General features: G+C 32.2%; 1 protein-coding gene across 6 annotated transcripts in view; it reads left to right on the top strand.

Moving 5' to 3' along the window:
- LOC108729759 (uncharacterized) overlaps nucleotides 1-17054 on the top strand; it is a 96655-nt gene that overhangs the window by 75238 nt on the left and 4363 nt on the right. For 5 of the 6 annotated variants that reach the window (XM_018459027.1, XM_018459025.1, XM_018459029.1 and 2 more), the window contains 2 exons: nucleotides 7736-7829; nucleotides 16369-16690. In XM_018459027.1, coding sequence (XP_018314529.1) covers nucleotides 7736-7829; nucleotides 16369-16690 — 416 coding nt within the window. The remainder of the gene's footprint in view (nucleotides 1-7735; nucleotides 7830-16368; nucleotides 16691-17054) is intronic. The other variant, XM_018459026.1, reaches the window with a different exon arrangement.

Here is a 17054-nt window from a genome sequence, read left to right as displayed (position 1 = left end):
TTCGCGCGATTTATGAACTTCGATTCTATATCTAGCTGCCGCTTAACCCTATTTATAACAGTATAATCGAGACGTTGCATTATTCCGTTAAAAACAGCAGCACTGTTCTATAGTGGATAAGGCGCTTGTCGAGCGATAAAATAGCTTAATAGTATAAATAACTTAATAAGCCGGCGATAATAAGACGGTATACCATACAAAGTGAATGACTTCTAGAAGTCTCAAAATATCTTCCTTCAATCTCCTGCATATATATTATATATGCAGCGTGATTAATTAATACTATTTCATCAATGGTTCTTTAAGGAATTTGACGGAAAATGAAACTGTTTAAATAACGTGTATACGATATATATATAAAATCTATTAATTAAAACTAGCAACTATCTGAAAACAAAACGATTGAGTGCATCGAAATTAATTAAATTAACAATGAAGATTATGTAGATTATATCGAGTGAGATCTAGTCGAAAACCAATTTTCGAGTGAAATTAGCTTCTACCGCTCCTCATATAATACGTCTATGTTCTAGAAGGGACTACGAAATCTTTTCCATTGATGGGGTCTAATAATGTGATCCCAAAACTACTCTATATACGTGTTACATATGTCATTAATGTTGAATAATTAAAAAAATATTTGGTAAATCTTTAATGGCTATGTAAGTCACAACTTTGATATAATAGATCCTATATTATTATATAAATATCTTTTTAATCAGGAGACACGGTAGTGTCTCGCGCTAAGATTATAATTAACACAACAAATTTTTATAAAAGGAATGTAATTTTTGAACATAAAATTTATTTCATTATATATTTTATAAACACTGCTAAATATTTTACATAATACTGTTCTTTTATGCCAAAATGGAATAAAGGAGACATTTCACACAAAGCGAGCCTCCTGTCTTGGGGTGTTCGGCTTTCTACACGAAGCGAGGTCCATCTTACACCTCCCCCTCTGTTTAGGAGCGTTCGTCTTTCCACACGAAGCGACTTAATCATTAACAAATAAAATTCTTCGCTTTCTGAGGAAAGTTGAACGCTCCTAAGCAGGGGGGAGGTGAGGTGGATCTCGCTTCACGTAGAAAGTCATTACGCAAGGAGAGAAGAGTTAGGGATAATTCTTAACACATTGTACCTATATAGTAGAGGAAGGTCACCGATACTGACATAGGTCTCCTAAAGCGACATCCCCTTATTTCTTAGAAACTAACCTCTGCACCTTATTAATATTAATAAAAACGTGATCTGTTTAGTTAATTAAAGAAGTACAAACTCATAATTCATATAATTGTGGCTTATTTCTATACCAAATCAGCTAAAAACAAATTCTATGAATCCGAGAAGAAAATTCTTACGGTATTCTTTTGCAAATTGCGTAATTAAAATTAGGGATGCACTGGATATCCGGAAAGTTTCCGGTATTATCCGGCACTTTTTTACTATCCGACTTTTTTTTTTTTTTAAGAAGACAGTTCCCGAAATCCGGTCGGATATCCGGAAAATGTCGGATATCCGATTCGAAGAAATTGCCTTCTCGGATATCGAACCGGACACTGGATATCCGATATCCGGTATCCGGTAATTTTACGATTCCTAATTAAAATAATAGTGACTGTATTATAGATAATATTATGTCATTTTAAATGTTTATAGTTTCATAAATTAGTTTTCTTTACAGAATAGGATATATCTTAATTTATAGAATAGGAATGTGTTGGCATTATTGCCTATTATGTCAGTTTTGGAACCCATTTTGTCAGACGCTTATTTTTGCATAACTTACTTGAAAAACTTAATTATTACAAAATTGCACAGTATTATAAAAACTGCTTATACTATCTGATAGAAGACACTTTTTATTTATACTTTTTGTTTGTATTTATGTTTTCGAAGTTGTATTTTTACCTTTTGTTTAAGAAATATTGTCTAAAAACAAAAGTGGTATGTCGGTATCGGTATGTGACCTCCCCTAGAAATAAGACGTTGTTTTAAAAACCTGTTTTATTAATAATTATTTAACGGACAACAAGCGATGGGTAAACTTTGTCGAAGGTTACTCAGGGCCATGACCTTGATAATATATGTCAAGATCGAGGTCCCTTATATTTACTATATCTTTTTTATATATAAAAAAAATTATATAAATATATAAATATAAGGAAAGGACTCTCAATTTTAAACAATAAAATAAAACACAGACAAAATAAAAACAATTTTTAAACGTCACGACGAACAGATACGTTTTTATACTCAGAGGAACGACATATATTTAATATATAGGTATTATAAATTTCGCAATTAATCTCAAAATTGTGGATCAATGTTTCTGAACTTCGTTTTCCATTGAGTGTATTGACTGCTGCATCTCTGCCAATTTGCAAATGATTTGCTCTCAATAGAAGATTTTTTGTTACTGTATTCGCTAAAGATGACTCCAAAGTAAGTCGAAACGTTTGACGAAATAAATGAAGATAACCATCAACACCTGAATATTATCTGCATCTCCTAATTCTTCGCTATTACATCAGCGTTTGACTCTCATTAGTCTTGTCTGAATTTTATTTCATTGTTTTTTATGTATGTATAACGATATTTAAAATGTGAAACGAATAAAGATAAACCAAGTCTAATTAAACACATCTAAAAAATTATAAAGAAAATATATAAGAATTTAAACGATTGACAGTAAAAGGCTACAAATATTTGATATCTAAAAAAATATTTTTTTAAAGCTCTGACAAACAATGAACTTCAGAGAAACTTCATAAATACAAGATTTATAAAATACCGTATTAAATTATATTAAAATGCGTAGCTGTAGCTTTGTATAGGTCTGTATTATTCGCTGACGACTTTGTCAAGATGCTGACGATGACACTAGCATGGAACTGATACACGACATGCGAATAAATTTCTTCGTCTTTAATATCATGACGTGATTCAGGCGACCGTGTCCTACATCGAGAAATGGTAAAGTGAACGGCCAATAGCGAAACCGTTGTGATCCCACAAAGCATTTTTTCCCTACTCCTTTTCCTTCTCTGTTTTCTACTCTTAACACTTTCTCCAAACGTAGGAAAAAATTTAGTGAATCGTCCAAATTTCAAATTTATTTAATAAAATTAGGATTAAAAGATTACAGACAGAATTTGATATTAACTGTACTTAACCTTCACAGAGACGAATTTTTAAAATTAAAAAATATAAAAAGTGTTTTAATACCATATTAAATACTATTCTAAATGACAAATATTACATCGTATTATATTTACCACATTATGACAGAATATCTCTCTTTTATTTGTTCTAAATATATTTATTCATCATATTGCGTGCGTTTTTTCTTTGTTAACAATATTTATGTATTAGACTAATTAGACACACGCTAACACAATTTTATATACTCATAAAAAATTTCATAAAGTATTTATATACATAAATATGTATACTCAACAAAATTATAGGATCATCTGTTCCACCCTGTAAAAATAGATAAATTTTAATAGAAAAACTTCGTCAAAAATCAAAGTATCGAGATGTTTAAAAAAGCATTTTACAGCTCGAAATCTCTACTTTTCAGATTGATATTTAAAAAAACGGTCTTTTTCATATTTTATGGAGTTACAAAAAATAAATGATACATCAAATCTCAAAATTTTTTACGAAATTTGCGAAGTTCCATAGCGCAAATTAAAAATTATAATGGTTATGGTTAATCGCAACATGGTCATAATACAGTCTCTTCTTTTATTCACTCGCTTATGCACGTTTCATATATGTATATTGCATGTATATAACATATATAATGCATATGTACAAAGTAATGATAAAATTAACCATTATATTCATTACCGTTACTAAAAGAAATGTAACGTATTACCATTATTATTATTAATAAAAATAAAAATAACACAATCCGTAAAGGCCATACGAGTCACGGGCTGATGAAGGTGCCAACGATTAATTTCAATCTTAATTAATCATTAATGTGTAGAATCCTCTTTATTGTACAATAAAGTTCATCAGCCCGTGACTCGTATGGCATTTACGGATTGTTATTTTTATTTTTATTTTAAGAATTCGAGTCTGTAGAAATTGTTATTATTAATAAAGATATAATATTCTTATCAACATGTTCAATTAAGAAGAAAGTAACGGTAAAGTGTAATTTCCCAATCCTATGTAATATTACATAACTTACACACTCACACAACCGCACATATGCCTTATGCCTATGCATGTATATTAATCCTTATATTATATATAAGAATTTGAAATCATCTTTTGAAACCTCAAACAATTTTAGATGAAAGACATACAATTTCGCAAGGACAGTCAGTTTTATTAGTAACGTGAGCTTTAGTTGTTAAAATATTTAATGCGTTGTCCTTGCGCATCGCAGGAAGGCTTCTGCATTATTAACGAGTACAGTATGTATCGTTATATATCGCTAATAATACAAATCCTTATGTAATGTATTTTTACGTATTTTTACGTATCACTGTTTATCGTGAGTCAAGTATTATAGTGTTTTACAATTTTCAACTAACAAATTTTAATTAATATGGAAAACACTGATGTAATAATAAAATTGCAAAAGAGCGGAATTATCGTTGAAAATATAAATTATCATTCTTTATTAAAAAATTAATTAAATTATGAGAAAAATAATAAAGAATAACATTGAATAAAAATAAAAATGTATTTCTGCGTGTATAATACACACACACACACACACACACACACACACACACACACACGAATATTTAATGCATTATAATTAATACGAAATATTTTACACTTTATTCTGGCACATATTGATATAAAATATTAAATATCTCGTAAACTATTAATTTTTTTATAATCGTATCTTAATATTTCTATGAACAGACTAATGAAATGAATCAATTGGTGTAAAGAAAATACATAGTTGCTTATTTAAAAAATTATCCATCTCTTGCCTATATATTTTTTAAAGGTAACTATGCATTTTTTTACACCAATTGATTTATCTCATTGTTCTGTAAAAGTACCGTTATCAAAAAATTAATAGCTTACGAGATATTTAAGAGGATCCGAAAGATGATTAGTCATAATGTAAGTTGGACTTACACATAGACGATTTACGTGTCACTAATACATCACTATATATGGAATACTTAGTATATAGTACATCAGTATCTCACGCACACATACACATAGATTTTCGTACAACAATAACGTTTTAATTAGACGTTTAAGTCCAATTCTAAGAACTCCACGTTGTTTCTTCGCAAAGTATTAGTCTGTGGACTACTATTTTGTAAATACAGATTGCACAACTTTTATATGAAGCAAATGTCACGATGTTGTGACGACTCTAGAGTGCCATATTGAATTAAGAAATGGTAAAGATCTCAATTTTGAAATTTTTTGACGTTCTCTGCATAATCTCCATTTCACAGACATGTATTAATGTATACTTTAATCTGGGAAAGGATTTTCGAATCTGTAAAAGAGGAAAGAAGTAATTGTTATACAAAAATTATTGCGTTTAGTCGGTAAAACAAACGACTTTAAGATCCCTTTAACATCTCATGTCAATATGTGCCAGAATAAAGTATAAAATATTTTTTAAACTATAATATATTGATTTTTTGATATCTCTACCTTAATACTTTTATGTGCAGAATATTTAGAAGAATCATTATGTAAAAAAAACCTATATAGTTCCATTAAAAAAAATTAAGATCATCTTAAAATCTTGAAGGCATGTCCACCTAGAGAGAACCTGTGACCATCAAAAGATGTCTCCCTTGAAACAAAATAAGTTTTACTTAAAACATTGTTTGGAATAACGAATAGTTTGGGAAATAATTGCGTCCGAAGCTTCAAATATGCAATACCCTGTATATGTATAATTATGTTGTATATTTAATATAATAGTACACAAATATATGAAAATGTATAATGTGGAGTTCATCTCTTTTTCTAAATAAAACTAAAATTTTAAGGCAATACTTTACTTCATTCTTCTATTTATCATGTCATTCATATGTTCCCAAGATTAACTCTCAATACGACTTGCTTGTTTAACTTTCAACGTTTCAACGGTTTCTACTATCAAATCTAATATCCTCAAAGCCTCTTTATGAAAACGTTACATTGATATTCTCTGAAGTATTGTAAGGATATTATCCGCCAAGATGGATCAATTATATTGACATGTAACGATCTTATTTGAAAGTTGATGAAATGTCCTCAAAGTCGATTCTCCGCAACGAGAGACGCTGTTTGAATTTCCTGAAATATTGTGACGATTATTTCCGATGAGGCCAAAAAAGCAAAGCTTGGAATCTGCCAACGGCGTCAGCTGACGGCAACCTGTGGTCTGTTTGCGACAAACTGGACAGGTTCCAAACTATTCACGGACGAGACTTAAAGTGTTCCGCCGTGACGATCAGAATATTACGCTGATTCACCAAACACGTGTGCTCCCATCACGTACATAAGGTACTTAAAAAATCATTCTACGCAGCACACAATTCATTGGACATCCTGATTTCGTCTGCATGATTTTATTTTAATCTAAGAAGAAATGGGACATTTTACAGACACTTACTACAGGATAAGAAAAACACATCTGTTTCTTTCGAAAAACAAAGAATCTTCTTATTCGCTGAAAATCTCATGTTTTCAAAATAAATCGTACATTTTCTTTCTATTGGAATAGCTTCTTTCGTTTCCTAAGAAGTGTTTTTTCATTTTGCTGCATAAATAAAATGTATTTCGTGTTTATAAGTACCGCTTCTACGAATTAGTCACGCGAGCTGTGCACGTTTGTCTAGAAGCGGTCCAACCAGAGAATCCGACAAGAAACTATAAGATTCGCTTGATAGGAACTTACAAAACAAAGATTTGGGGAATCTCACGAAGCGGGAGATATCTCGTTCCGTAGCGACTCCCTTTTCATGCAATCCCTTTTGCCCCGAGTCGAACTCACAAAGGTGGCGTTGAACTTGAAAGGACGACGGGTTCTTCTCTTCTTTCGCGACTGCGAGAGAAGTCGGGGAAAAATGTGACTCGGCCTTCGTCGGAAGATCGTCCTCCTCAACCGAACGAGTTTGCTTCGAATCGGTTCACTCCTCGTCGTCTTCGCCAACCTCTCTCAATCCCAGACCTCATAGAATGATTCCAACGAAACGATTTACAGACAACTTACATTTCTTCCTATATTAAATTAATACCAGCTTGATTATTACTTTAAACTTTCTAGATTCTTAAATGACCGTGGATATTAAGCTTTTAAATTCTTGACTTTTAATAATTTATACTAAAATGATTCTTTAAAAACGAATCCCTAAAATGGAGCTCTATGATGAAAGTAAATGAGATCTTTTTGACAGTACAATTTCATTTAGTTTTGTATAAAAATTGACTTAGAGATCTGATATTACTTGGAAATGTGATCGAATTTTGTTATTCGATTAAAATGATAAAAATTTTTTGTCTGTTACTTTTTGAAAGGACAATCCGATCATTTTGATGGAAAAAATTTGAATATTTTCAATGGAGGTATGTTTGGATCTCCTTAAAATTTTAAATGCAATGACTTTAAACACGAGGATCCTTAGATGTCCTTAACCCTGAATACTCCAAATGTTGAATTTGAATGGATTGATAAAAGAAAAATTCATTTTTTTCTCGAACAAGGAGAAAATGATAAGACAATGGTTCTTTGTTGCAGATCCGCCTACCGGTAGTATCTACATGATAGGTGGGGTGCTGATCGCTATGGTTCTGGTAGGCGTCTTGATCGTCTTACTCGCCGTAACAATCAGGTAAGTGCCACTTCATCATATACTGTCTTCCGTCGTTGACGTTATTATCAACATCTCATAACAGTCTCATCCATCTGTTAATGGTTATTAAAATCCGTCTTTAGGCCATTCTGATATGAATTCTGCACAAAATTCATGATTATCAATATCTTATCTTGACTGTTTTATCTTTCTTTAATGCCTTTCATAACTGACTCGAAAAAATATTTCATTGTGCATATATTAAAATAATGATCAATGCAGAATGAAATCATTAATTCTGGAATATTTTCAAATACAAAAATATCTCTTTTCTTATTGCAAATAAAATATTAGGTTGGCCAATAATTTTGTTTTTTTTTAAAGTGTCATACTAATTTAAAATACTGTCACAAACTATCTCTTTTATTTTTTTCTGTGAAATTAATTTTTATCCATAACTTAAACAATCTTATCAACAACTGTGTATTCCAGCTTATCAGTAGCCTGTTTTTTAGTTTATTATAGGTTAGGCTATTAATAGTGTTAATTAAGTAATTCACATTAGTGCAAATGTGATGGTACAGCCTTGTGAGTGACGTTAAATGCAATATAGTGCTCAAACGTACTCGGAAAAATACGAATAGAACAAAAAATAGCGTGAATGGAATAATTTTGCGTAACGAGCACATAATAATGCGAGCGGCCACCTAACTAGATCTCGCATCGACGAATTACGCGCTGAAAATTATTAATTAAGGCCAAACGTCTCTTCAACCCCTCTCTTTTTCTCTCTCTCTCTCTCTCTCTTTTTTCTGGTAGCAATATCGATTAAGCACAACGTTTGTAAAATGCGATGCATCCTAAATTATAAAATTACAAAGAAATAAATCTAACAATGAAAATTTCTCGAAAATCCTCTTAACAAAAACAATAGAGATTTAAATCAATTTATAATATATTTATAAAGATATATAAGCAATAAATAATAATAAGGTAATAACCAACAATCTTGCATACTATATACATAAATTGTAACAGAGAAATATTATCGAAATTACTGAAAATATATATTATTAATTTATTCATTTTATCAATTTGTAGATTAATCTAATTATCTGGAACTAAAATTAGAAAGAAACAAAAATTAATTAATTAGAATATTAAAATCCTAAAATTGTTTACGTTTATTAGCAAATAGTTTTCAGAGTAATGAACACATTTGCTCATTTAACGTATTTAATGTAACGGTCTTTATACTTTGATTTGTTATATTTTTGAAAATATGCAAATCTATAAGAACGTACAAAAAACAGAAGTAAATATTTTGTATTAAGAAAAAAAGGTAGATATGAAGAAGCGAAAAAAAAACAAGAATTCAAAGCCGAAGAACAACCGTTTATTCGTCCGTCCTCCGTCGCGTGGCATTAGCTCATCAGGACATGTAGAAAACAGCACATGTATATATTATATATATATTTAGTGTATATATATATGTGCGCTGAACGGAAGTAAAGGTAACGATCGTGAAGCGTTCGCATTTTCCTTTCGGATGTTCTTTCCCAGAACATCATCATCACGAGACACCGTCGAGACGCTGTCTCTCGTCTGCTATATCAGTGAATGACATTGTAGACCTTTTCTCAGACGACTCTCTTCCTAGAAAAGAATTTTATTTCAATTGAAGTATATTAGGAATTATATATTTAATTTAAAAGAAATTTTTTAATCAAAAATTTTTTTCTATTTTGCACTAATTTAAAATCATAAAAACGAAGAAATATAGGCTAATTGTAAGTAAATTATAAAAATTACAAAATTTCTATCCCAAGATTTTAAATGCACTTTTTTTAAAACAAATTATTTTTGAAAACGACAGTCGCCATAACTAAAATATAGTTTACTCGATGAACTTTATGATAAAATTTTTAATAGTATTCTACATCGATTCATGGCTTTTTCCTAGTTATGATTTTTTTTAAATTATAACAAAAAGAACGAAAATTAACAAAAAACGTAATTTTCATGTTTAGATGTAGAGTAGAACCGGGGGAGAGGGGCTATTTCATCAGTTTCAATTTTAAAATAATAAATTTACGGAAAATTACGGAAATTTATGATAGCAAACAATATCTCTCTTTGTAGTGACGTACTTATAATTACACTATACAAGCATGATTGCTTCCTGAGAGCACAAGCATAATCTTTAAATAATCAACATGTGCTGTTCAGAAATATAAACATTATCGCGAGAAATGGACGAAAAAGCTCTACCCTATCTAGTTTCACGAAAAATAAAATTATTAAAAATTTTCTTTGTGAATCAAATATAACATAAGTGTAAAGTATCTTAACTAAGTTAAATTTTAAGGCTGTTAACTTTAACTTAACTTAGTTTTAAAAAAAGTTAATTTATCCAACCTTGAAAAAAGTTACGAAAAGGATAGGTTCCTAGAGTTTTTGTTAAAAGTAATTTTTTATTATAAGATTATAAGATGCAGCATATATTTTATCACATATATTTATTTTTTCTTGATCGGATTGAAATTATGCGAACAATTATACATTAAATTTACTAAATTTTAAAAATGCTTGCGAATAGTTTCTCTTTTTTATTTTACCGATTTTTTTTACACTTAATCGTATGTCTTGGACAATTGCCTGAAACTCGAGACGCTTCTATTCTCGCCGACGCGACGTTAAAAGCTCGAGGACATCTTTTAATGAGAATTTTCACATACGCAAAGAAGTTTTTCTCTTGTTTTAAAATAAAGATTAATATAAGAGTTACATTTATCATCGAAAAAATAAGTTGGACAAGCAAATAAATAACACGAAAATAAAAAATTAAAATATCTGTTAATATTTATATTGTTATAATTTTGGCAAATAGTAGTGTTATTATCTTCCATTTTTTTTGCTCTAACCTATTTTACAATACAAAATATAAAACAATTCTATATTATACATTTTTTAAAAGACATTCAATTACAGGATAACAAAATTATAAGTAATTATTAATAGAAATATCAAAATGCCATTACTAAAATTTTTTTAGCATTTTTAAAAGCTAAGCATAAAAAACAAAATACATTAAGAATTGAAAAGCAGTTAAAAAGAAAGAGATAAGGTTAAAATAATAATAAACATTTTCGTGAAGGTGAAAATATGCAAGGTAAGAAATCAGTAACTAGAATCAGTACATAAACTAACTATTCAATTTCATTTACTTCAAATAAAGCAACCTATATTGTAAATATAATATAAATTGTAAATGAAGCAATGCAACATCAAACCAAATAATGCTTTTCGCAACTCGAGTAAAGCAATTTCCTGTTATGATTTCTTTCCCTCAAGGCGTAGGAAAGAATGTTTTTTTCGTTTTCGGTTTTTCCCGGGTTCTTTCCTGGTTTTTTCCCCTCTCTTACAACATTAATAATGGTAAATAATATCTGATTTCATATCACAGTCTTTTCTTATCATTTTCGCTATTTTGATATACTCTATTGTAGTTTTAATAGAATCTCTTCGTGCGTTTTGACAATTCGTGAATTGAATGATCTATAATCTGTCGCACTTCTGAACATAATGTCTGCCGCTATGAAGTAGAAGCAACAAAATCAGCAACAAAATATTCTTTCAAGAAATCTAGATTTTCTTCACAACGAGAGGTTCAATGTTTCTCTTTCCGTGATATCATTGCGCTAAATCTGATCGCATGATTCATGTGTTTTATCGCACCTGTGTGTGACAGATGCCGATAATCAATTAATAATAGATTCTCAAATCCACATCTTATTAAAAAATCATCTTGAGTAAGCTCGCTCTAAGAATCGGGAGCTCCTATCGGCGCTGTCATGTACGAGAATAGATTTCAAAATAAGTGAAGAACCGCCAAGATTATGCGTATAGATATTAATAAAGATATTAAGGTATAAACAAACTTTGGGGCTGAGCTTCCTACACCAAACATGAAGAAAAGTTCATATGAACGTATGTCCGCAAATCCATTGTTACTGATTGTGAGATATAGCTCAACATGTTTATTAAAAAAAAATAAAAAAGTAATATTTATTATTTAATATTATTTATTTTGAATTTTTAATTGTAACAAACGTTCGAAGTGTCTCCCATTTGATTCATGCTTGGACACGTCAAATCATAACATGAAATATGAACTTCTTTCCATGTTTGGTGTGGAGAGCTCGATCCCGAAGTTTGTTATCTTATTCCAGCTACACTTTGTTACCTTGTATCTAATAAGATCTTCTTCAGGTCTCTTTTCTGTTTTATTTTAATCCGGTTTTATCTTTAAAGGTTGAGAATCAAGTCTCCTTTTTTGCCTTCTTTTAAGCTTATTTTAGACGATATTAATTGCGTCTGACTTTATTCGACAAAATTTTGATTTATGATTTTGATTTATTACTTTGCTGCTTATTATTACATATGTGTGTATTTTAATATATGTATGCTTTATATAGTGGATCGAAACAAAAATTGGTAGCGCTATTTCATTTTATCATATCTTTAAAAAATATTTTTAAAAAAATATTTGGCAGTTATACCATTCGATAAAGTAAAATTTCAGCTTTAAGAATCTGTTTTGTTAATTGCGATACGATAATTTTTAACAAAATTATGAGCAATCAAAATCAAAACGCTCCTTTTATTTAATCCGCGATATAACAAAAAATTTTATGAAACATTTTTAAAAAATGATTTTGTAGGAAATATTAAGCTTTCGGAATAGGATAATTGAAAATTTTTACAAGTTTTTTTAGCCATGTGACAGGCCTACAAAATAAAAAGAAAATTTTCCATTTTATCCAGTTCGTAGTTTTCTATATGTAAAAATTACGAAACTCAAAGAAACTCAAAAGATCTAGGAACCTTTCAAAAATAAAAATTTTAAAACCTTTTTTAAAATTTAAATTTCGTTCATTTTAAAAAAAAAGTTGTGGCTGCTTAAATTTTGAAGTTCGTAGTTTTACAAACTTTTGTTCCGATTCAATACTTTATTATTTAGTTGTTCTTCATATTTTATCGCACATAAAATTATAAATAAAATACTATTTTCTGATGCGAATAAATGGATCGTCTGAAGTGGACTTAATTCTTTATGTTCATGCGATTTAATAATGTATTTGGAATTTGTTTCACATACACACACACACATTCATAACGATGAATTTAGTTAATATGTTTGTACAATTTATTGTTCTTATAATTACGATGATTAGTTAATTTCGTTCGAATTTTAAATTGTGTTATTGTTGAATAATCCGATTAGGGTCGAAACGTCTGTTTTAATAAACTTTCTGTTTGTTTTTTAGTAATAATAGCATCAAGACCTTGCTTGACTCGTAGTCCTATTCTTATTGTTTTAATTTTATAAATTATTTGAGCCTTTTTCTTATATTACCTTTATGTTCATTTTATTTTATTCCGTTCAATTCACTTGAATCAAATTCCATGCACGAGTTCAACGTATTATGTCGTTTTTTAAATTTCGTTTTGCTCTTTTTCATCCTGTTCTATCCAACATAACTTGGCTCGAGGAATTCGGATAATAAAGACAGCTTAAACAATTTATTATTTATGACTTACAGACGAGGACCTTGCTATTATTGTTAGATTAGAATAAGTGTTGCGCGTGTAACACAGACGAGCTCTATATTACAGAAGTAATAATTAAAGTCGTCCTCACAGTCCACTGTTGCATAATCGCGGATACAGCAGTTTCTACATTATTGTTTCCTATCGCGGTCTGATAAGCTTTTCACGATTCAGGACGAAACCTCTTTCTCTGCCTTCGCAATTGCTTTGTCTCTCATTTGTTTAAATTTAATGCAGTTTTATATTTGATTTCGTCCTATCTGAATTAATAAAATTCAATATCTTTTGATACGATTGGTTACGAATCGATTTTATTTATCAACTTAATAATTCTCAACATTTCGCTCTCATACCGCCAATATATGAGTTTCAAGACAAAATCTTTTACGCATTATTAATAATAATATTACTTATCTATACTCGATATCGACACTATTTGACTGAGAGAACATTTTACTACATTGATTCTGCCAATTATCACATGATAACGAACTTCCGACATCATAATGTATTTGTAACAAACATAAACAGGCAGTTTGTACAATTGTGATGTGTTTCATATGATTTTAAATTGACTTATATATATTTTCTTCTATAGATATTGAATATGAACTAATACATATGATCGCTGATGATGGCTAAAGGCCATGGCACCTAAAAAAAACTTAAGATTTAAGCAGTAAGCGAATCGATCAATCACAATAGAGACCATAAGATCATAACGTAAGCAGTAGCGAATCCAACATGTTGGATTTACTTTCCTTACTGTTTTAGTTTTTGTACATGCCAAGGTCTTAAGTAAACCGAAACGTTCCATTTCTAAATTGTATTACTAAACTATACATTAAATATACATCCTCAATTTGCTCGTTTATAAGCATTTCATTTTCCTTTATTGTTTTAATAATTCTCCTTTACTTTTTTTTTAACTTGATATTAAATTCATGAGCGGATTGTAATATTTCAATTGAAATTAATTTAATTTAGTTATGTATTATGCATCTAAGTTAAAAGTTTCATACATTTCTCTTTCATTATACTAACTGTATAAAATAATAAATGTGTAATGTGTAAATTTGTACGATAAAATTTCACTTTGAAAGTAGTATTAATCTTTATGATTTAAAATCCAATTTCATTTCATTCCATTTGAGAATAAGGCATTAAATTAGTAGAAATATTTAATAAATAAAATCCATTATAATTTACAAATCGATGATCGCACATTTAAAAATCATGTTTGATACATCGCAAATTTTTCAATATAAAATTAGCAGACTGTATACATGCATATATATCAAACACGTCAAATGTATCGCGAGAACTGTCATGAAAATGAAAAGAGACGGCCTGCATCGCAAACGCGTAAATTCCCCTCAGAATACTCGGAACGATCGGACGGCTGAATAAGTTTCTGTTAATCGTCGCGATACATCGCGGTAACGTAGGTATAAGAGAAACACTGAGTAAAGGAAAAAAAAAAAGAAAAAAAAAAGAAACGTGTTAGAAACGACGATGAAACGAAACGAGAGGCCACGGTCGCCAATGGTCGCCGCTGTCGCGTCGCGTCGTCGTCGTCGTCGGTTACATGTCACGATTACGTGATATATAGACGTAAGTCCGCCTGGTCGGCCTTCCGGCGCGACAACTGTGACGATGAGCGCGAGTCGCGGCGGAGCGGCGAGCAGGCGGGCGCCGTATACCGTTTAAATTTCCCCGCGGCGCCCATTGGTCGTTGCGCGCGACGCGCACCAATCGCAGCCGCGCTCGCCCGTGACGTCACGGAGCGGTATAAGAGACGGTCACACATCGTTCGCCGATTCAGATGCGCGCTAGTTGCGAACGATGAACGGATGAAGGTAGTTGCGGAGGAATTGCACGTCGGCTGCGGCTTTTCGACAGTGAGAGACGACGCCGTGCGTGGTTCCTTCGAATTCACGTCCGCGTTCGCGAAATAGGAGAAATAAAAAGAGACGGGGGAAAAAGTCCTTACGATATCGGGTGCCAAGGATTTCACGAAGCTAGTCAGTGCGAATATCGCGCAAGTGTAAACGGTGATATCCTTAGCTGCGAGTGAGGCACAAGTCGACAGAGAGAGAGAGAGAGAGCATTGGAAGTGCGTTAGTAAAGTCGTTTGACAGAGCAAGGCGGAAATAGGGATCGTGTGTGCGATGGAGACGGAGAATAACCTAGAAAGAAGGTCGATGTGTTCTTAAAACTCTGACGGGAAGAACAAGAGGCGCGTTGGTGAGAGAGAGCGAGAAAGAGACAGACAGACACACAGACTTTGTTCCGCATTTATCTTCGCTGCAAAGACACGTGAATGCAAAAGTATCGGTTTAAAAATTCCGAGTCAACCGATGGGCAACGACCACGTTAAGGAAAATAAAGAGAAACACAGAGAGAAATCGTCTCTCGGACGTGAAGAGAGACAGCTGATTTGACGACGGCTCCACGCGCCGTGTAATATAAAAGCGCGCGAGAGAGAAAGAGATACAGACTGAGAGAGGAAAGAATCTACGTTCATTTTTTTTTCCTCATATTTTAGAATTCCTAAGTCGCTCGAGGGAAATCCGACAATCGGAATCCTTGACAATTCGAATGGAACGTACGTCGCCGCACTCCACAGAACCGTGTCGGCTTGCGTAACTTTGGAGTTCTCAGAATTTCAGAGCTCGAAGAATCAAAAGCTCTCTTTTTCGAAGGATCTCTCAGGCGTGAGTTCGCGTAAATTCTGAATGGATCGCGATCTTGCGGAACCGATTTCGAAATTTTGTTAAGACTTTCGGGTCCTCTGAGCTTTCTCAGGGAACTCGCGTATCCTGGAGAGCTCAGGGAATTCCAACGAGCTGCCGGGTTCCAGGAACGCGGTCGCGAGGATAAGCAAGCTCGCGAGGCTGTACCAAAAGTGCAGGAAGATGGTTGGGAGCAACGGAACTATGATCGCGATTCGCCTTGTTCGCAGCAAGCTGCGAAAGCGCGAGGACCATCACTCGAGCGTGGACGCGGTGCACCCCGAAGCGACGGTGGTGCAGACGGCGACGTCGCTCGCGACGCTCGGGGCACCGGCGACGCATCCGGACGGTTGCTGCACGCAGATGTCCACGACCACCATGTCGACCGACCTCGGCAACAGCGTTTGCGACGAGCATGTATTTGCGACGACGGTGACGCCGTCCGCCAATCCAGTCGATCCGTTCGCGTGGCAATTCCCGCCCCCGTACCCTCCCCCCCACATGCCGCCGGCGCAGTACACGTTGTACAACGATCAGGTTGGTACACACCTTGTACGTACATTTTGTATTTTATATCGGCACTTGACGGTTCTCAACTTTTGTTCCTGCTCGGTACCGAAGGATCGCCGTTTTCTTACGGGAAGATAGAAAAAAAGAGATTTGAATATATATCGCAATCTTTTCCCCAATTTTTTTATCTTTATTAAATAATAAAATGATGACTGAAAGCGCTAGTTTTTAAGGAGATTGTAAGGCACAAAATACATATTAATATTTACGCTTTAAACTACATAGGTACATATAAAAGTTGTGTTCATAACATTCTGTTTTTATTGAGCAACACATTTTTATAGATAATTTATTTTATTTGATATTAGTTTTATTGTTATAAACAAAAATTTTTTAAATAATAAAA

The sequence above is a fragment of the Mycetomoellerius zeteki genome, unplaced genomic scaffold, assembly GCF_001594055.1.
Source record: "Mycetomoellerius zeteki isolate Tzet28-1 unplaced genomic scaffold, Tzet1.0 scaffold79, whole genome shotgun sequence".
Classification (NCBI taxonomy): Eukaryota; Metazoa; Arthropoda; class Insecta; order Hymenoptera; family Formicidae; genus Mycetomoellerius; species Mycetomoellerius zeteki.
Note: the sequence above shows the minus strand (reverse complement) of the source record. Positions and strands in the feature narration are given on the sequence as shown.